Source organism: Mytilus californianus, unplaced genomic scaffold (assembly GCF_021869535.1).
Source record: "Mytilus californianus isolate M0D057914Y unplaced genomic scaffold, xbMytCali1.0.p SCAF_4, whole genome shotgun sequence".
In the NCBI taxonomy this organism is placed as follows: Eukaryota; Metazoa; Mollusca; class Bivalvia; order Mytilida; family Mytilidae; genus Mytilus; species Mytilus californianus.
The window spans coordinates 81,095,589-81,118,525 of NW_026262690.1; the positions used below are offsets into that span (position 1 = coordinate 81,095,589).

Sequence of the window (22,937 nt, forward strand, 5' to 3'; positions counted from 1 at the left end):
TAAATTTCTAGACCAAATAACAAAACATTCCTTTACCCAGAAGCTGAGTAATATATAACAAAAGTCAAGGATGGATGAACCGAAAGACAAGGTGGTTGTAGTATACCATTGCCATCCATTCAGTAAGTGGCGGTGTAACTAGATTTGTTTCAGACTAAACTAACAAATAGATTCCAGCCCACGCTGCAAATTGATTATCTCCCCTTTAAAATGTTGGACAGACATCCTTCAAATGTATCCTCAGGTAGTGATCTGCACTAGTGTAAATTCATTTATATCCTTCTAGCGCTTTACGCTTTAGGAGAAGTTTTACTTATGAGAGACTATTATCACATATTGCGATATTGAAGTAAGATTTTTTTATCTCCCCTTTGACGAGTAACACTGGAATTAATATTCTTTCATGCACATTCTAAGATAGTTTTCTACAACTGTGTTTAGTTTCATTAATATCTCTTAACCTGTCTAGGACAGTTTGATTCATGTAGTTCAAAAAAAAAAAAACCAATTCAAAATCTATAAAATATACATGTATGAAAATATATGCCGTTACACCTTACTAACAGCACCTGATGATAATTATAGCCTGACCGGTTTCAATCCTTAATGGACCTTCTTCAGAGGCTGAATGGTGTAATTATGTTTTTTGTCTCCTTTTATAGTGTCTGATTGTGATCCATTGACAGATAATATCCGGCATATCTGACATATCAGGTTATCTGTTACTGGATATTTTATCCTTAAATATCCGGCGGATGGATTATCCAGTGGATGGGTTAACCCGGCAGATGAGTTATCCAGCTGCTGAGTTTATCCTGTGAAAGAATTTATCCGACAGAAGTGTTTTCCGGTAGTTAAATTTTTGAACAGACATCAGAACCAACTGGTAAACATTTCAACCAGACAGAGCACAAGCACAAGCACCAAGCACTCTATTCTCTCCTATTCAAAATCTAGATTCAACTAGAAAATTGATGTAAGTTGAGCTAGTTTTCACATAAATAATGCAAGACAGCAAGCAATTATTCAAAAAAAAAAACTGTTTGATCATAACAGTATTTAATTTAATGTTATTCCTCCAACAGTATTCTTACCATTTCTCTGTGAACCAGCAAAGAATGATCTTGTTAATACAAAAGGTCTCTCCTTATGATCAGATCTTAATATCAATCCATCTGCTGTTGCTTGTTGCTAAAACATAGAAAAAGATATATTTCTATATTTTTATAATTTTCCAATTTTTTTTATGAACACAACCCAATAAATGATAATTGGTTGCAATCTATATTATTAATCAGATATTAATAGATACAAAAGGCAGGTATTTAATATATGTATCATTATTACTATTATTTATCTGTAAGGAAACTGATTTAACAATCAATGTGAAACAAACTTTGGTAGTTCTTATAGAAAAGTACTCTTCCTTTGTGATAAATATTAATTGATTCCATATTCATTTTTATTTCAATGATTACAAATTTCATAGGTTTTTGTAAACTTATAAATTTTCTGAGCAATTTTTCCAGGTTTGCAGGTAATAATGTTTTTTTGCCAATATTATTTGAATGATTTCATCATATTATGTTGCGTTCTACATAGTAAAGGCATTTTTCAAGTGTACAATTTGTCAAACACAAAAAGTAGCACACTACAAAAATGAATACATTTACAGTCTACTAACCACAAAATGACCATATATATTGTGTACATCTCTGTTCTCCCATCCATTATGATGTTTAACATCTCTATGGAAACTGATTTCTGGACCATTAAATACAGAAGGTTCATTCATGTCATTCCATGTGTGTAGGTCATTAGTACTACCTTCATATTCAGACAACAGGAACTTAGACTCCCACCATTTTCTGACCTCTGGGTCAGTAAAATCTGGCCATGCAGAGGAGCCTGAAATAAACAATTATAAATAAATTGGTATATTCATAACAGATGATAGCCATTCTCTATAGAAAAACTGTAACTGAACATAATACACCTCATAGCTATATGATTGCCATTACTGGATATCACAGATGTCCTTAAATTTTGATGTCAAAGACAAAATGTCTGACAACACAGTGTAAAAGTGATTATTGTATGATTTGAATGTGCCACATAAGTAAATCAAGGATAATCTGTATAAAACATCATCCTGAATATGCATACAATACTTGCCACTGGACATTAAGCCATCAATTAATCAATTATTTTAGCTATCAAACATAAACCTTATTCAATAATACTTAAACCTACCTGGCCAGCACCATCCATCATATTCATTACCATCCTTATTTTTGACCAATAAATCTTTACTTTTTGCATCTGCATACACCTTATAGTTATCATCTTTCTTCAAATGTGGATCAACTATTGTTACCATTTTACGACCTTTAGATGCTACATTGTTTATCATGTCGACAGAGTGTGAAAACTTATTTCCATCCCATGTAAAATATCTACAATATAATCATGAACAATGTAAAGTTCAAATCATCATTGCATTTTGGTTCAAACTGAAAAGAATATGTATTCTCTTAATTTAAAAAGCAAGTATGAAAGTGGATTTGGTTTTAACTTACAAATAGAAATCTAGGTACAAGATGACAAACATTCAGATTTCTCCACTTCTATATCAGTCAATATAAAGACATTTCAAATTAGAAATTGTTTGGTCAATTACTGGTGAACACTAAAGCTATGTTTCATGGTTACTTTTGCTCATAGAAACTTTAGTATTTCTCTGTAAGAATAAATATAATCAATAAAGTAAGGCAACAGTAGTTTATCCATATTCAAATCTTGTAGGGGCCTCGGTGGCCGAGTGGTCTAAGTAGTCTACTGTAATCACTAGCCAGTCAACACTGAGGTTGTGAGTTCGAACCCCGCTCGTGCGGGTGCACTCAACTCCAATCTTAATTGACTAGGATTGTCAGTTTTCCTATCAAAGGTTGATGGTTTTCTCCGGGCACTCCGGCTTCCTCGACCAATAAAAACTGACAGCCACGAAATAGCCCAAAAGAGGTGCTTAAAAGTGGCGTTTAAACACCAAAAATCAAATCAAATCAAATCAAATCTTATAAATCGATTAAGAAAATGCAAATCTAGGTTACAAACAAAAAATATGGGAATCGAATGGAGCGAGACCAGGTGCTTCCAGGGTAAGCAACAATAACCTGATTACTGCTACTCTCTATAAAATTTACAACTTACCTTTTACCATCAGTATGTTCTATGTCTAACCAAATCACATCAAATGGAATGTCAAATTTGTCCATATTGGCATCAACACTGCAATTATGTACAAGTAATCATCTTAAAACAAAAGCTTAGCAACTCCCTTCTGCAATGTATGTTTTGAAATTAGGTATTGACAATTCATGAAACACCCATAATTTCTGAATCAAAAATTATCAACCATTGTGGTGTATTAATTTACTCTATTTAGGAAAAAAAAATGAAAACTGTACCCTTGTGCCTGTATTGAAGTATTACTGCTCTTTAAAATATGTATTTTTTTATGAGTATTGAAGAATAACTGCTCATAAAAATATGTATTTTATATAAGTATTGAAGTATAACTGCTCTTAAAAATATGTATGTTATATAAAAATTTCCAAAACTATAACTTTTGTGAATGAAGGAAGAAGCATTTGCACCATTCTTTGTTAAAAAAAATTTTCTTTTTGTTATTTTCATGTGTCTTAAGTGATTCTTACTTTTTAACATCATCCTGGTCGTTGTAATTCCATCTACACTGATGATATGCTATGGAAAATAACTGAAATAAATAAAACCATAATTATAAATATAGCAAATTAAGGTTGAAGGAAAATGAGCAATGTGATTATTTTGTTATAGAAGAATTTTCAAGTTCTGTATTAAATGAAATAAGTTATTGAGTTAGTTTTGACATTAAACAAGAACATGTTTAATTTCTGATATGTTTCTTTGTGATCGTGCAGATTTTGTAAGCTTGAAATAAAGGCAGAGCAAGTAACATAGTACAATATAAGCAACATCTTTGAATGTGTCAGTGCTCTCCAAAGGGCTTTATAACACCATAGTGCTGTTTGAAATAGAATGTATAACAGAATGTATTATACATGTGGTGCTATAATTCTAGGGATAGTGTTATTTCAAATCCCATGGTGCTTTTTAAAAATACTTGGGAGAACAATATGTATGTTATAGCAATTGACTTCATACTGCTGAAAACTTACAAAATCAACTGTTCTATGGGAAATTCTATTTAAACATAATGTATTTGGTATTAATGACACACTAACAATTGGGTACCATTTTAAATTTTATAAGCATTTCCATTTTGATAATGTACATAAATAAGTAAAAAAGATAACATTTCCAAATATACAATAAACTGTTATGCTTACTGGAGGAACAGGTGTGGTCCCTGTTAACACAGCATATTGTTTAAACACATCTTTTGGTTTTGGTCCCAGCATTATAAACACATCAATTACACCACTTTCTGAAAACCAATGTGTATCTGTCTGGGGAATATCGGAATCTTGCTTGAAAAAGTCAGCAACCTTGGAGAAGAAATTCTGCAAATCAAAAAATCATATAAAGCTTAAACTAAACCTACAAGAAGACAATACAAAGTACCATGCCAATGGTATGTGTGCAATTATAAATATAATATTGTTTGTAAGCATGTATATTTTTAGGAGTTTCACTACTATTCATGAAGACTCATTTTTCTCAATTTGTATGAGCTACTACATATTCTATGATTACCATATATAACAATTACTTAACTTAGGGGATAATGATCAATAGTTATGAATGTTAAAAGTACCTGGTACTGCCTCATAATGAAGTCCTAAGACTTGTACATTTTATCCATTTATGTTATTCTGTAACTGTTTATTTAAAGGAACAGAAACTATTGAAATAAAATAATTTTTAAGAGATGAAAACACTATCATAGTGGATTGCCTATTAACGACTTTCTTCAGAAAAGTCACCATTTCTTCTTTTTATTAGGAAGTGCCTTAAAATAAAGATGATGAAATTGTAAGGACTTCTGTTTTTGTAAATGGTTGCATATGGTAGTTCATTGGGTTGCTTATGCATTCAGTTCATCTAAACATGCACCTGTCCTAAGTCAGGAGCCTGTTGTTCTTTGGTTGTCGTTTGTTGGTGTGGTTCATAGGTGTTTCTCGTTTTTTATATAGATTAGACCGTTGGTTGTCCTGTTTGAATTGTTTTACGCTAGTCATTTTGGGCCCTTTATAGCTTGCTGTTCAGTGTGAGCCAAGGCTCCGTGTTGAAGGCCATACTTTGACCTATAATTGTTAACTTTTTATACATTGTGACTTGGATGGAGAGTAGTTTCACTGGCACTCACACCACATCTTCTTAATTATAATGAAGTCATCTCAAATGTGTTTGGACCGCAGAATTTCTTGAACTCTAACCTTAGTAACCTTACCTTATCTGCTACATTTGATTTTATGTCGATCCAAGTTTCTGCTGCATTATGCCAAAATATTCCAACCGTATTTTTCTCACTAAATAAAAAAAAGTTTTAATTAAAACTAAATAGTCACAGTTTTACATATTGGACAATAGCATTTTGCAGTTCATTCAATGTATTATGAAATAACTGATAATTTGAAATGTACAAAATGAAGTATTTATTTGTTGTCACTTTTCCCCCTGTCTCTGTGTTCAAAATAAATGTTGAACTTAACAATAAATCAGAGATACTGCATAACTTGTGTACCTCAAAATAAGGCAAACTAGGTGGTGCTTGAAAACACTGTGTCTACCTATGAGGAATAAGACTGTATAGTTAAAATAATTTAGGTCTAATCATCTACTTGTGAGCCATCATAACTGGTACTGCTCCATAAAAAGTACAGTTCACTTTCATACACATCTTCATTAATACATACTTGTGAGCCATCATAACTGGCACAGCTCCATATAATGCCATAGGATTGTACAGTTCATACTCAAAAACATCTAAATTAAATAATCTATAGGGATCTGTATCTCTGAAAACATAATACAAAACCCATAAGTAACATTCATACATAAAAATGTTCTACTTTTACATGTATATATATCACTGTTAGAAGTGTAGTATTCATATCCTTATTGCATTCAATTTTACTTAAATCTTTTAAATAAAATTTTTATTATATCAATTATGAAATTAACTATTGTCCTCTTAACTAATGTTACCTAGTTTAGTTGTCCTTTTAACGACATCTGGGCCAACCAGAATATTCAAAACAGAAACCTTCCCATAATACAACAGTGAAAGGGTATATTGAGTTAATATGTTTTATTTAAAGTGTACAGTAGTTTTCATGTGAATGATATTTGTGACTTTATTGTGTTTCCCTTCATTGAGCCTCTCATTTACTGTTTAACTGATTAGTCTCTCCTTGATTCGTATGCTTTCATTGCTTTGTTTAGATTTCCCTCAATTAGAAATTGGACTAGTTAATTTGACAGACAAAATATATTTTTGATTTGGTAAATTATGTTCTACATTTAAATCTCTTCCCAGAAAAATTAAAAGAAAATTCAGTTGTAAGCTTTAGTGTATATCTTCTTTAATGATTAGCAGAATTTTACTGTACAAAAAATGTTGAACTTACTTTGTAGTTTTTAAGGAAAAATCATCAGCATGTTCTGGTATACCATAAACATTCTCAAACCCTGGGAAGGATACATCTAATCCTACAGAACTTGGCCCTGTCAATAGAATACAAATTCTTGAGTACTAATACACAGTATTCTTCAGTACAATATAGGTGTAACTCATTTAATACCCTCCACAATGTTAAATCAGTAAAAGATAACAGCATATAATGTTAACTCAGTAAAAGGTAACAGAATATAATGTTAACTCAGTAAAAGGTAACAGCATATAATATTAACTCAGTAAAAAGGTAACATCATATTATGTTAACTCAGTAAAAGGTAACAGCAGATCTTTACAACAGGCTACAAAGTTAACAATCATTATACTGTGGATTCATTTAATTTCATTGATACCAATTTTCATGAATTTATTGTGAACCATATGATACTTTTCCACAGATTCACTTGAAAGTTACCTGTCCATTTCAACTTTTGTAAGTTCTTTTGTCCCATCTAATAAATACAATAGCTATTGTTCTCTGTGTAGTTTATTCAATGGGACCTTACAATTTCTCCCAAGAGAAATCTATCACTCACTGATTAATTTACCTGAACAAAAATTTAACTTTCAATGATGAAAATACATGTACCAATACTAAATAAGGACTCACAAAACAGCATGTGATGTTGTATTTATTCAATATCAATAATACATTTTTAATTTGTTCAATATAAACACTGGTTCAAAAATAAAAAGTTGACTTCTGATCAAATTTTCAATATTTTACCTATTAAAATTTGCTATTGAAAATGATGATGTTTAAATTAAGGTCTTCATAAATGTATTCTATAACTGAACAACCACAAAAAAACATGCAAATTCATTGGAACAATACTATAAATTTTGTCTGAAATAAACTTTTTATAATTGAATCCGTGTTTATATTGAACAGATTGAAAATATAATATTGATATTGAATAAATACAACATCACATGCAAATTATGTGAGTTTACACATGTATTTCAATCAACAAAGAAGACAATTTTTTGGTCAGGTAAATTAATCAATGAGTGATAGATTTCTCCTAGAAGAAATTTAAAGGTCCCAGTGAATAAACTACACAGAGAACAATAGCTATTGTATTTATTCAATGGGACAATAGAACAGACAAAAGTTTAAATACCTTGATCAAGAGCAGATGACTCGGAGGAAAACTTTTATTTGGTTCGCAATAAGTAAAATTGTATCTTCCTGGATATTTGACCTCATGCTTTTCCCCAATATCGGTGTAAAAGCTTTTTATAGAAAATTTGTACTTCGTTGAAAATTTAAATTTGTGGTTAACTTATTCACACATTTTTTTTTAAAAGTGGATGCTGGTGTCTGTTGGTGATTCATTCTGAAATAATTGTCTGTCTATTCTTTAGGTATTATACGAGTCATAAAAAGTGTGTGTTTACACCCCAAGTCACAAGCAATTTCCCCATTTTCATTCTCTCACTTCATAAGCAAGACTTGACTTGAACTGAATCACTTTGTGTGTTCTATAAATAGAAATTTTAATTTGTACACCAAACTTACCATGTGGCTTAGAATCAGTAAATGATTTGAATGTTTCCTCCCATAGATCTGGCTCCTCCTCCTTCTTTTGTTCTTCCTCAGCAGGCTTTTCTTCAGAATTTTCATCTCCTTCCTGTAAACATACATGAATTATAAAATATCTTGGCATCTATTCTACAGTATTTTCTTCAATTTTAAAAAATATTGTGCAATATTTGTAATAAAACACAACAAAATAAAATAATTCAAATTTGCCTAAATTCTATGAAAGTACATGCATTCATTTCATAATTCTTCAAATTGCATAATGTACACAACATAAAACTAACTTTTATTGCACAATTTCAAATGAAACACATTCATATCAAATCCTCTTTAGAAATTTCAAGGTTTCAATATAAAATTTTGAAAATGAGCGAACTTTTCATACTGTAAATGGCTAAGAACTGTGCAGGACTCATAGATATGCTCTAGTCATAGTTTAAAATACTTGAATACTGTTTCAGCTTTTTGTTTTTTTCATACATTATTACACAGATCATCAAGAGACTATTCTTGTTAATAAAAAATTGCAGAACAATTTGCAAGCACTCCCGCTTTCATCATCAATAAAAACTGGCAGACCCTAGCAAATAGAACTGAAAGTGGCATTAAACACCAACAATCAATCAATCAGAACAACCCGAGTAGTTTGCTATTTATTTTATCATTTACCTTTGGCTCTTCTCCTTCTTTCGCTTCTTCAACATTTTCTTCAGGCTGGGCTTCTCTGAAAGGTGCGGAAAACCATGAGAATATAGAAGAACCTGCCTTATTTAACCAGCCCCTAAAACAGCAGATAATACAGGGCTAAATCCCATTAGAAATCTTTCTGTGCCCTTTAAATATCCTGCATGCCTTGTTAGATCTCCCTCAAAGCAAGCCAAAAATTAATCTTTGTGTAAAGCAGTGTTTGAATGATATGCATGTAACCTGTGTGATAAAATTTAAATGACCAAAAATAAAGTCATTCTGTGCAGTAGTTTCTGAGAAAAATATGACAAAAAGTATTATGTTCAATCAACTTATTTTAAGATTCAAAGTATCTGTAAACAGGAAGTAGGTATCCGAGAGATCCCAAAAATTCTCACACCTTACAACTCATCAATGTCAAGATGCTGACCAAATATGAAGTCATTGTGTTTTGATGAATGGTGATGACACATCACTGCATTAAAACTTTTTATTGAACAATGTCTACAACAATTGTGTATCCATACTTACTGCTTATGTCTATAATGTTCAAATTTGAGAAGACCTTGAGCATTTATACTGACAACTGGTTCATCTTCTGTATAAAAGTCTATACGGAATGGTTTAAAACTAATCACTATTTTATTTTTCTCTATTCCTAATGTTAAACTTTGACTAGTCTGTTCCAACTTTTTCAATCTGAAAGTACAACAAATACTTGTTACTGAAATAAAAGAATTTTGTTTTCTTACTATCTACATTAACAGGAAAGAACACCTGCCTTTCCTGTTTAGTTTATAAAATGTCCAAAAACAAATACAAACCAACCGCAACAACAAAAGACACTTCACAAGTGGACAACCTCTTTTCAAAATTTCAAACACTTGTAATTAGTCTTTATAATATGATTTATATATAAATGTGGTTCATAAAATTATGTCAATTGGATCTTTATATCATAGATAAAAAATTTCAATGCTAAGGGTGTTTTTCCAGCAAATCTTAATTAAATTTATACATGTATATGCCTATTTCAAACAAATGTTATATATTAAGAAAGTCCTCTAAAATTGTAATTCATGTATAGCATGAAACTTCTTTACAAGCCTTGGTGAATGTGTGCTCCAGAGAATTTACATCAATTTAGTGTGTCAGACTACAGTAAAGGTTTCAAATTTGCTCTGGTAAATGACCCGATGCCCTCAATTTATCAATATATATGACAGATTTTTTAGTCACTCACTGAATGTTGGTTCTTTTACTGAGGGCTCTATGTTTCCTCCATAATAAACCATACTACCATGTTCTTCTGAAAATTTTATGTTTGTTTGTTTGGTAAATAATGTATTCTTTATTACCTATTTCCGTTATCCTTTTGTGAACCTGTTCCATGATTCTATTGACAAATGATTTCTCTTTCAATAGGCACAATGAAGAAGACGACCGTAATATTGATATCAAAGTCATTGGGTCAACCTATGAAATAAGCAAATTTAACTTCTTTGTTCTTTGAACACACTTTATTAGATTACATGTAAATACAAAATGCACCTTATAACCTATGCCAGCAAATAAAACATACCCTTGTCTTTTTGGTTCCTCCACCAACACATCTCCAACAGGAATTTCGTATCTTTGTTTAATTGGTTCTACTTCATTGATTTTGATTCTTGCTGTACTTCTCTCTAGTCCTGATAATTCTAATGTAAGTTTGACATTAGTGATTGTATTAAGTAGTTGTAGATTGACTGATGTAGACTGTACATTGACTGTTTCTGGTAATACTTCATATGAACTTTGACCTGGGGTCATTGCCCTATGCCTCCTGAAAAAAAACCACCACTAAAACATAAAACTGTCTGTTTTTATTTATAACTCTTGCACAATGTGTACACTTGAATGTAGAGATACAATTTCTTGCAATTGAATGTGACAGGTCAGTGGATAAGCTACAGTTATATCCACGAATGGCAAAGTAAACCCTTTTCTGATAAGAAGAGGACAGCAGGATGAATTTACAAATAAAAAATGTTAAAGGTTGACCACATACAATCTTTTTTGTAAATGCAAATGCATTAGTTTTGTTTGAATTAAATACATCAAATAGATTTTGTTTAAGACCAACTCTTTAAAAGTATTTCAAAAAGCATTTAATCAGAGTAAAATCTAACAATCTGCTAGTATGTAATATAATTTAAAACAGCTAAAGTACATGGGTTTGCATTTATTAGTAATTAGTTAGCTTCTTTGTCAACTTAATTGCTGGTAAACAAGTAAAAATGTGCTTCAGTAATAAGATCAATACAGGGGTGTGGAAATATTTGTTGTGAGCATTTGTCCCTGGGCAAGTAAAACAGTAAATTTTACTTGTCTGGAAAAAATTTACTTGCCCTGTATATCCAAATATATATTGGAGGTATTTCACTATAAGCTTGTATGATTCTTAAAACTGTTTTGCTTCACAATATAAATGATGTTTGAGATATTTGTTTATGTGTATAAATAAAAGGAGGTATGGATTTAGCATCAATGAAGTTTCTTCACTGGAGAGCCAGGGGAAATTTATAAGCTAGGACATCTAGAATTCTCGATTCTGTTTTCTTTTTCATATTCCCTGTCTTTCTCCGCCTGCATTTTTAGTTTTTTACTCGAATCATTATTATCATTTTTGTTACATTTTGTCTTGATAACGAGGTCTATGTGTTCTTATCAGGTATTTATCCATCTCAATAGAACTCAGTCGAGAAAAATTAAAATGACACCTCCATTAGATAAGGGATAAAACCTAATCAACTATCCCAGATCAACGGAAAAAGATAACTTAATGTTTATGAGACCCAGGTGCACATACTGTTTTTTTATGTTGTTTATCGATCTATTTCCAGTTTTATTTAATTCATGAACATTGATGATTTTACTTGAATGTGTTTTTCACATGTTGATCATTTGTTTTATTTACCTAATATAACACATCTTAATAAGTTGAGAAAATAATTCAGTATTTTTGATTCAATTGAATTTTGTTAAGTGTAATTTTTTACTTATCCTCAGGCAACCCAGACAAAAAAAAATACTTGTATAGGTGTTCAAATGTACAAGTCAGGCATAGCATTTCCACACCCCTGCAATGTTGCATATTTTTTTCATTTCTTATAGGTATTATCATTAAGTAAAGCTTGGAATGAAAATGAAGTCAATTTCTACTGTTTTCCAGTAATAATAATGATTCAAAGCATGTTTCTGGATAATTTATATCAGGTTTTTTTTCAGACAGGAATTGTGTCTCCAGGATGTGTGAATGCCTTCATATGGCAAACCATTTTCCCAAATATCAGTCTTTAAATTTTTGAGTTACATTTATCATTCATTTTCCCTCTCTGTACTTACTTGCAGAAACCACTTTGTTGACATGTCTTAAAATTATCTCTATTGACAGCCACAGACGACTGGATCAGCAAAATCAATGTTACAAAAATCTGCTGCATAACCCTGTAAAATAAATATTACATTTAATACACTGAAAAAATCATGCAATAAAATTTAAAACAACCAAATTCATGTAAAATCACAGGACCACCAGATTTTTAGTCATGGTGTCCCAATGACCACCAGGAAAAAAAGATTTCAAGAACTCTGAGATGTGGTGTGAATGCCAATGAGACAACTATCCACCAGAGACCAAATGACAGGGATGCACTTGTGTAAGCAACTACAAGTCACTGTATGGCCTTCAACATGACAGTTAACTATTTATATGTATGCTGTTCTGTTATCAAATATTCTCTTAGCCACCAGCATAAGTTCAATTTCATCCTCATTTTGAACAAGGTTATCTGTTTTTGGCTTAATATGAATCCTGAAGATGCTACATGTAGATGTATATAAAATGTATCCTCATATAAATTTAGAAGGTACTAATCATCATAAATGTTTAGTTGAAAAACAGATCTCAAAAACAACAGAAATCTGTGAAATCCAAACAAATGAAGAAATAATAATTGATAAATGGTATGTCTTCTTTTAAATTTTTCTCTATATACCGGTACTATGATAATTAATCATTATTGAAATTTAGTTTTTTAAGTAAACCATAAACAGCAATAAGACTAAGCCTTGACAAAAGTGTAAGGGACCTAGGGACTTTTTAAAAATGAGTTAAAAGGCAAAGAGATCATTCCTTGTCATCTTCTTCTTCCAGATTAATATTAGCATGGTTAAGAATAATATATTTCTAACTATTTCTCATCAAAATTTCATCATATTCATTTGCTTCCTGCTTATCAATTTCAGTGTAAGAATTACAGGTAAGACCATGTTTATTGTGAGATACTTTAAAGCATCCTATTAGAAAAAACAGATTTATTAGTGTCCTGCATTTTTATGCAAGTTTGCCGAAATGAATATATTAAAATAAGTTACAATAGGTTTCGATACAAAGTAATTTGATTTGAGTTATTTCCCTTGGCTATATAATTTTGGAGGGGTGAATGGTTGATTTTCTTATTTGACTAACCAAATTGAAACATGCGTTACAAACCAGTCTGATAATAATAAGAAATCCTTACTAGATCGTAGTGGTGAATCAGACAACGCTAAAAGAAATTAAAATTGTTCAAAACACAATTTTTTCTAAAGTCTAGCCGTCAGTGTAACAAGTTGATTTTGGTTGATTTATGATGGAATTTCTGCGCATAGATCTCCAACATGACAAAACTAGAGGCACTAAAGCCTGTGTCGCTCACCTTGGTCTACATGTATGTGCATATTCAACAAAGGACACACTCCAACATTGTAGGAGAGAATAGAATTCATGGCAAAAATCTCTGTTTTGTTGATCTTGTATTCCTGATCAATTTATATATCTATTATAATTTTTATCATTTAAGGCAAAACGCCAAAAAAATGGTAATAAAATGCTTCGCTGAGCGCAGCCTGATACGACCGCAGAGGTCGAACCCTGAACAGTTGGTACAAATTTGGACACAATATTCAAGCTTGATACTGTCTGAATTTGGATTGTGATCAAATTTTTGACATAATATATATTTCTGACACAAAATAAATGTGGTCAAAGATCTTACAAATCTATTTCGCAATACTGTGCAATTGAAGATTTCTTCTTGAAACTTTTCAAAAATTCAAAATTTGAAAAATTTTGAAAAAAAAATATGAATCCTCTAAAAAAATTGGAAAAAAAAATTCCCCCCCCTAACTTTTTGAAACCCCCCTTGGAGCAATAACCCCAAAACTCGATCCCAGCCTTTCCTTTGTAGTATGGAACCTTGAAGTACAATTTCAGAGAGATCCATACACCTAAACACAAGTTATTGTCTGGAAACTAGAAAAATGCTTGTTTTTGGCCCTTTTTTGGCCCCTAATTCCTACATATTTGGGCAATTAACCCCAAACTCAATTCTAGCCTTCCCTTTGTGATATGGAACCTTGTGGTACAATGTCAGAGAGATCCATACACTTACACACAAGTTATTGTCTGGAAACTAGAAAAATGCTTGTTTTTGGCCCCTTTTTGGCCCTTAATTCCTAAACTGTTGGCCCCATAACCCCTAAAATAAATCCCAACCTTCTACTTGTGGTATTAAACATTGTCGTACAATTTCAGAGCAATCAAAATACTTATACACAAGTTATTATCCTGAAACTAGAAAAATGCTTGTTTTGGGCCCTTAATTTCTAAACGGTTGGGACCGTCATCCCCAAAATCAATCCCAACCTTCCTTTTGTGGTATTGAACCTTCTTAAAAAATTTCATAGAGATCCATTCACTTAGACTAAAGTTATTGTCCGGAAACCAATGTGTAATAAAATGCTCCGCAGGGCGCAGCTTGATACGACAGCAGAGGTCGAACCCTGAACAGTTGGGGCAAGTATGGACACAACATTCAAGCTTGATACAGCTCTGAACTTGGATTGTGATTAAATATTTGACACAGCATAGTTTCTGACACAGAATGAATGTGGTCTAAGAACTTAAAAATTTTAAATTGGACATTCACCTATTATGGTCCAATATCCAAAATCTAAATACATGGTTAGATTCAGCATATCAAAGAACCCCAAGAATTCAATTTTTGATGAAATCAAACAAAGTTTAATTTTGGACCCTTTTGACCTCAATGTGGACAAAGTTGATAACGGGGACCAAAAATCAAAAATCTAAATACATGGTTAGATTCAGTATATCAAAGAACCCCATATATTCAATTTTTGTTGAAATCAAACAAAGTTTAATTTTGGACCCCGATTTGGACCAACTTGAAAACTGGGCCCATAATCAAAAATCTAAATACATGTTTAGATTCAGCATATCAAAGAACCCTAAGAATTCAATTTTTGTTAAAATCAAACTAAGTTTAATTTTGGACCCTTTGGACCTTAATGTAGACCAATTTGAAAACAGAACCAAAAATTAAGAATCTAAATACACGGTTAGATTCGGCATATCAAAGAACCCCAATAATTCAATTTTTGATGAAATCAAACAAAGTTAAATTTTGGACCCTTTGGACCTCATTGTGGACCAATTTAAAAACAGGGCCCAAAATCCAAAAACTTAATACACGGTTAGATTCAGCATACTAAAGAACTCCAAGAATTCAAGAATAAAACCCCATTGAAATTGATCAAGAAATAAGCAATTTATACGAAGTATCTTCTTTTGCACAATACTGTGCAATTGAATATTTCTTGCTATTGCGCAATACTGTACAATTGACAATTTCTTGCTATTGCGCAATATTGTGCTATTGGATATTTCTTGCTATTGCGCAATACTGTGCAATTGAAGATTTCTTGCTATTGCGCAATACTGTGCAATTGAAGATTTCTTGCTATTGTGCAATACTGTGCAATTGAAAATTTCTTGCTATTGCACAATACTTATTATATAATAATTTACACATCCTGTTTGGTGTGTATCTCCTACCATATCATTATTATTTGCTTTTAAATATAAATCAGAAATAACCAACTTAACCCTTTCCTCCATGGAAATTTTTTTTTTACATACTTGATTTGCATAGGATTTTTCATTAAAATGCTGAAAATATGCTTACTTTAATGAAATATTGACTGTACCTCTAATAGACCAGTTAGACATTTGAAATTTTTTGTCAGTTATACATTTAAGTCAGATCTTCAAAATTTACTAAAAAAAAATTTTTTAATATTGTTGCCATGGTAACAGATTTATCCAAATATAAAATTAAAATGGTTAAATTTTGGGTTAAATCTTGTAATATCAATTTGTTTCTAAGAAAACAATGAGAGAATTGAATGTACATAAATAATCTGAATGGAAACTTTATTTTCTTTAAAAATTGTCTATTTTTTCCCTCATAGCAACAGAAGTATTTCCGTAGCAACCAAAGAAAATTGTGATTAAAATTTGAATTTAAAAAAAAAATTGGTGAAAATATTTAAAAATAAGGTTTTTACAGGTTAATCAAGATGACTCATATATTGGAATATATTATGGAAAATAATATTGTACATTATTTTTCCCTAGCAACAGTTTCTGTTCATAGCAACCAACTGAAATCCTGTATAATAAGTAAAAAATGATCAGTTGACAGTTAGATATTTTGGATGATAACAAATGGAAACTTTTTATCACAACATTGCTCTTGAAAAAGATTTAACATATGTGTGCTCCTAGCATCCAAATAAGGCCCAAGAATCAGACTAAAAAGTAGGTGCTTAGGCCAACAAATTAGAAAATGCATTATTAGTTATCAGATATCTTGTTTCTAAAAGAAAATCTATGATGTTTGCGAAGTTGTTTAACAAAGACCTTTTTGTATACTAGTAGTGATAAATATCACAGTTTGAAAAGGCAATATGAAAATAATAGCATGTGGTATAGTTTCTTTTTATTACATTTTTGTACACCATTTTGCATCTGGTTTTAGTTGTGTTCAATGGAACACTGACACTGTCATTGTTAACAACATGCTGATTATGCATACGCCTGTTTCTCTTTGTAAAGTCCCCTTGAAAATGTAACATCAATCCTGAAATCTAGAAGGGTATTAAACTTTTTCCTATGTTGATATCCTGCTGTGCGTTTCATCACAATTTGAATTTATAAAAAATAAAAACATTATTTCAATTTAGGTTTTTTCCTATATAGACAAACCCCTTCCCCTCCAGAAATAACAATACATTAACTTGAAAGAATTCAGCTAACCTCTTCCCCAGGGTTAGGTATTTTCTTTGCATCATTCCTTCTTCTAGATACACAGAAGATTTGAAAGAAAAAAGATGAAGGAAAGGTTCCATTCATTTGTAAAACACGAATCATACATATATGCATATCTTTCAAAATCTACAATAGATAGCCATTACATTGATTGGTTGTTTGTTTCACGTGCAGTGGCAATTATTTCATGCATATTCAGAAGGAGGTCCTTATAAATCCTTATTTGTTAACCTCTTCTCAATGCTAGTCTTCTAAAGATCTTTCTGTAGACTGTTTTGCATACAATAATGAAATAAGGAAATGTGGTAAGATTGCCAATGTGACAACTTTTCAACAGTCCAAATGATGTGGATGTAAGACAATGACCATTCATAGTTTATGTGTTATGCATGTTATGACAAAATGTGAAGCAATCCACACTAGAAAACCAACGGCCTGATTTATGCTAAAAGGGTAAACAAAAAGATGATAGACAGCAACCAACAACAACCACGGAATAATAGGCTTCTGACTTTGGACAGAAACATACATAATGTGGTTGTGTTAATTATGATTATGAGCGCACATTACTCCCCAAAGATGGGCAAAAGGGACATTCAAACGCATAAGTTGAAATAAACTGACAACACAATGGTAAAAAACGAAAAAGAAAAAAGACAATCAACAGTATACAAAACACTATATAGAAAACTTAAGACTGTGCAACACAAACTTGGGCAGTGATTCAAATAGACAATAAATGTGGATAGTGTCCACATGTGGACACAGATGATGCCCCCGCTTGCATATCATATAGTTATAAAGGGACATAACTGAAGAACGGTAAAAGTGACGCTACCCAAATTTGAACTTGATCTGAGTTTTGTGGTAATAAGCATTGTGTGTAAGTCTCATAAAATTTGGTTGAGGCAAACTCAAGTTAGAGAACGGAAACCAATTTTGGGATGTACGTACGTACGTACGTACAGACAGACATGGGTAAAACTTAATGCCCCCACCGCTACGGCAGGGGCATAAAAATAGGAATAAAATGTAAAAGTCTGCTTTGAATGGCTTGAATCGATGTAGATAGGAGTGCTAAGCATCCATCCAAACACATGCTCTTTAATGGCTGACTTGCCTCATTAGATTGGCAAGAAGTACATATAAAAAAAATTAAAAAAAACAAAACATGTGAGTGAGTGAGTGAGTGAGTATTGATCTAAGAGTACACAGTTACTGAAAGCTAGTTTAAAGCCAATTAATTATAACTATTAATAGGTTTTTTTTTCTCCCAGACTAACAAAGTATTAGTCATTAACAGCCAGTGGAAGTAGAAAACAAGTTCCTCAAAAATCAACTTGAAAAAAATTTGCAACATACAATGTATGAACATGACATGTTCTTTCATCAAAGTTTAGGATACTAATGTTATTTGATATCCCTGTAACGGTTGTTCCTCTACTAAACATTAATAATAAGATGTGCTGATCAGTTGATTGCTTAAATTTAAGGTAGCTGTTAATCAAATGATTAACTACATTTTTACTTCTATCTCGAATTTTGATTCTCTGAAACCCGAAATACGGCGAAATCGTGATGAGAAAAATGCACGTATGTCTGTTCTTTTAGTCTGACATATTTTATAAATGGGAAGTGAACCGCAAAGTTAAGGCTCTGTAATTTGTTAGTCAAATTGTTACTACTAAAACAAAGTGGTTCACGGAACCATATGCCTTCATAATTGTTGAAATAAACATCGCGGAAAAAATATTCATCATCTTTTGTTTGTGTAAACATCACTGTAAAAACGGTAAATTCTATTGGTGGGCGGGGCTTAGAATCACAACTTACGGATGCTGAATATTGTTGCATAATTCGCTATTCTCGTTAATTTAATTGAAGAACTTAAAATAATTATGATTGAAACTTAAATGTCACTTTCTATAAGCAAAAACATTGAAAGATTGTACGTTGAAAGATTTTTTTGTGGTCATTAAAATTTGTATGTTCCCGCCCACTTAATGACTCGCCGGAAGTCGTATAATGGGATTCCCCAAACACATGTTTACATTTTACAAGTTGCTATATTTGTTCACTCAATGGGTCAGAAAAGAATTGTATGGACTCGACTGCATATCTCCGCGTTGTTCATTAAATTTCTGATATTTCAACGTAAGTTTAAAAAAAAAAATGCTTTTGTTGCAATAATGTACGACTCCAAAGCGAGAAAAGCGGCAGTGAACACTCGGAGTTTCAAAATAAAGTTTTTCTTACGGAAAATAATTTTTTACGCAAACTGTATCGTAAACATTGATTATTAGGTATTTTATAACCAGTTGGTATTAATAACCAACAATAAATGTAGTTAATGTGACAATGTCAGTGTTCTGAAACTTGGTTGTCAACAAGAACTTCGAAAAAATGGCGACGGCTATTTATAAATAAAAAATCGGCACGTTTAAAGTATTAATGCATTGCGAAAACAAATATTTCATCAATGAAATTCAAGTCAGATGTTTTTATGAATATCCTTTTTATATTGGATACAAATTTTATTAAGTCTGATACAGACATTTCGTAGTCAAAGTGTTTCAACTGAGGTACTATACAGAGGCGTCAAAAGGCGTCATTATGGAGTAAAGGGGGTGGCGTCAAAAGGCGTCATTACGGAGGAAAGGGTTAAAATGGAAAATAAAAAAAAAAAAAAAAAAAATCCCCCCCCAAATTTTTTGAACCCCCTTATGATTCATCACCCCCAAACTCAATCCCAGCCTTCCCTTTGTGGTATGGTACCTTGCAGTACAATTTCATAGAGATCCATACACTTGAACACAAGTTATTGTCTGGAAACTAGAAAAATGCTTATTTTTGGCCCCTTTTTGACCCCCAATTCCTAAACGTTTCGGGCAATTATCCCCAAACTCAATTCCAGCTTTCCCTTTGTGATATGGAACCTTGTAGTACAATTTCAGAAATATCCAAACACTTACACACAAGTTATTGTCATGAAACTAGAAAAATGCTTGTTTTTTGCCCCTTTTTTGGCCCCTAATTCCTAAAATTTTGAGGCAATTACCCCCAAAATCAATTACAGCCTTCCCTTTATGATATGGAACCTTGTGGTACAATGTCAGAGAGATCCATACACTTACACACAAGTTATTGTCTGGAAGTTACAAAAATGCTTATTTTTGGCCCCTTTTTGGCCCCTAATTCCTTAACTGTTGGTACCATAACCCCCAAAATCAATCCCAACCTTCCTTTCGTGGTATTGAACCTTATGGTAAAATTTCATGGAGATCCATTCACTTAAACTAAAGTTAGAGTGCGAAAACCAATGTGTCTTCGGACGACGACGACGACGCCAACGTCATACCAATATACGACCAAAAAATTTTTAATTTTTGCGGTCGTATAAAAATGGTTAAAATCGTCCTAAAAGGGCAATAACTCCAATAAGGAGTCGTCGGACAATTTCCTCAATAAAGTCTTAATTGTAGATCTCGTCTTACTGATTATTTACATTTTACATAACCCCTAAAATAAATCCCAACCTTCTACTTGTGGTATTAAACATTGTCGTACAATTTCAGAGCAATCTAAATACTTATACTCAAGTTATTATCCTGAAACTAGAAAAATGCTTGAACAAAATCCTAATCGATTTTCATCATCGCCAATCCCAACTAACTGATATCCGACCTATTCCAATCATCGAAACAACATTAATTAAACGTAGCTCCATAAAGGGGCCCAGGAATCCTGACCCCCCCCCCCTGAACCACCTAAATCTGCCTCTGGCATAACAGTTTATGAGAGCTAACAACAAAGAACATTCTTTGGAGCTCACCACTGGAGAATTTTCCTAAATTATTATTAAGCATGGTCTTATAAAATTTACTATACAACTGATTTCTTTCCTCACGAAAGACTTGAAACAGTCCAAACTCAACAGTTATCACTTTATATTTCATGTTTACATGTAAGTTCTCATTACAGATCTATGCCAAATACTGGTAATTAGATTTTTCCCGTTATGAATTTTTTTATCCTAAAAATTGTCACTGTTTTTCTAGGATTTGGCTGTATGTTTAAAGACTGAACTCAAAATTAACTAGAACAAACAAAAACTAACAGAATCAACCCTTTACAAACTAGCCCAAAAGTCTATTTTCCCTTCCATTCGGGCATGACAACATTTTGATAGTTTCATTATTTCTAAAAATTACCTTGCATTAATATTATGTTATATACTTTAGCTGAAGACGTTACAAAGGCAGGTGTGTGTTCAAGATATCGAGTCAGATATCCTAAACGTATCAAACATTTTACTGATTCCGATTGTGTATTGATGATGTGGCCAACCAACCAGATTCAACCACGCAAACGACCTAGATCAATTTTTCAGGTGCCCGGTGTGTGCAAGTGTCCTATATTATATTCCACACGCTGTGGCAACTTGATATAAATAAATATATAAAATTGTAATTGTATTTTTGATGTACTCTCATACTTCTGTCAAAATCACCTATGAATGAAATCAATATAAAGAGACAATAAATGAAATAACTCAAATAACTACCACAAAGAGGGGGTTTCCATCTTTGTTATTTGGAAAAGTTTAGCATTTGAATTATAGTTTGTTTTCGGAAAAAAAATGATTATTAACAAAACCTAAGTTTACTGGAAATTTCTCGTATATATAAATTGTTATAACTAATTCTCAGTATAATTGGCAACATAGCTATAATAAAAAAAACATGTTATATAAATTTTGTTTTCGTATTTCGACTGGTCCTTTCTACGGTTTGTTCAAAACTGAAGACCGGTAATCAAGGATGATGACTTTAATCTGGGAGTCCTAGCTTTAATGACATGCGATGATTTCATCAAAATATGATCAAAGACATATGTCTGTGATAAGATTAAATGCCAACCGGACAGTAAATGCAGAGACATATAATACAATTGTAATGTGTATGGTGAAAATAATATTTATCCAAATATTTTCTTCTCTAGACCGAAGACTGAGGTATCGTAAATGAATGTGTACTTGTAAAGTGCAAAAGCTGGAGAAAAGAAACGAAATAAATATACCCCCAAATCTATTGTTTCTATCTCAAGGTTAGAGAGATGTTGTATTATGAGTGTCAAAAAGGGGATCTTCGTTTCTGTATTAAAAAAATTTATGCTAAATTGCTTCCATTACTAGAATAATTTATACTAAAACAACTTAGCATTACCTTATGTAATGTTACAGTGTATACTGTGTTTAGCCTTCTCCACACCACCATATATGTTTTGTATATTATATTGTTATATGTTGTTTATTGTGTTTTGTTCTTGTTGGTGCTTATAACCACATGTATGTTTTTAACAGTCACGTTGTGCTTGTATGAATTTTTACAACAGAAAACCATCCTTGCCAAATGTGTTAGATGTTGTATTTAAGACACATTTTAGTTTTGACCAATATACTGCTGCCAAAAATCCAAATTTCAGTATTTTTTTTTTATATTTTGCTTTTGATTTTGTTATCTACTTATTTATTATTTCCTCTTCTGTCTTTTCTTTTTCTCTAAAATTGATTCCTTCTTTATTGAACAATACTATGGAAATAATGGATACATAATAATATACTGATGTATATTTCAGAATTTAGAATAGATATACAATCTAATGTTTAACGAGGCCGGGATTTGGTACCGGTACTTTCTGTATCTAAGTAACAAATGTTAAAATTTTCAATAAGTATGATGAAATTAAAAAAAAAAAAAATGTATGTCATTATTCAGGGCCTATTATTTATTTATAGTTTAGCA

The 22,937-nt window shown here is 31.7% G+C and overlaps 1 protein-coding gene across 3 annotated transcripts in view; it reads right to left on the reverse strand.

Moving 5' to 3' along the window:
* The window catches only part of LOC127738661 (neutral alpha-glucosidase AB-like), a 32,468-nt gene extending 10,739 nt beyond the window's left edge, over nucleotides 1-21,729 (reverse strand). The window contains exons 1-15 of one of the 3 annotated variants that reach the window (XM_052249989.1): nucleotides 21,698-21,729; nucleotides 12,303-12,404; nucleotides 10,498-10,740; nucleotides 9,447-9,614; nucleotides 8,898-8,952; nucleotides 8,205-8,316; nucleotides 6,636-6,732; nucleotides 5,922-6,023; nucleotides 5,456-5,534; nucleotides 4,392-4,550; nucleotides 3,717-3,778; nucleotides 3,211-3,288; nucleotides 2,254-2,456; nucleotides 1,685-1,908; nucleotides 1,095-1,191 (exon numbers count right to left, since the gene is read on the reverse strand). In XM_052249989.1, the coding sequence (XP_052105949.1) occupies nucleotides 1,095-1,191; nucleotides 1,685-1,908; nucleotides 2,254-2,456; nucleotides 3,211-3,288; nucleotides 3,717-3,778; nucleotides 4,392-4,550; nucleotides 5,456-5,534; nucleotides 5,922-6,023; nucleotides 6,636-6,732; nucleotides 8,205-8,316; nucleotides 8,898-8,952; nucleotides 9,447-9,614; nucleotides 10,498-10,740; nucleotides 12,303-12,404; nucleotides 21,698-21,717 (1,801 nt within the window). In that variant the 5' untranslated portion in view covers nucleotides 21,718-21,729. Of the gene's footprint in view, nucleotides 1-1,094; nucleotides 1,192-1,684; nucleotides 1,909-2,253; nucleotides 2,457-3,210; nucleotides 3,289-3,716; nucleotides 3,779-4,391; nucleotides 4,566-5,455; nucleotides 5,535-5,921; nucleotides 6,024-6,635; nucleotides 6,733-8,204; nucleotides 8,317-8,897; nucleotides 8,953-9,446; nucleotides 9,615-10,497; nucleotides 10,741-12,302; nucleotides 12,405-21,344; nucleotides 21,414-21,697 lie in introns of those variants that run through there. The other 2 variants (XM_052249988.1, XM_052249990.1) reach the window with 2 other exon arrangements.
* Nucleotides 21,730-22,937: the final 1,208 nt, after the last annotated feature.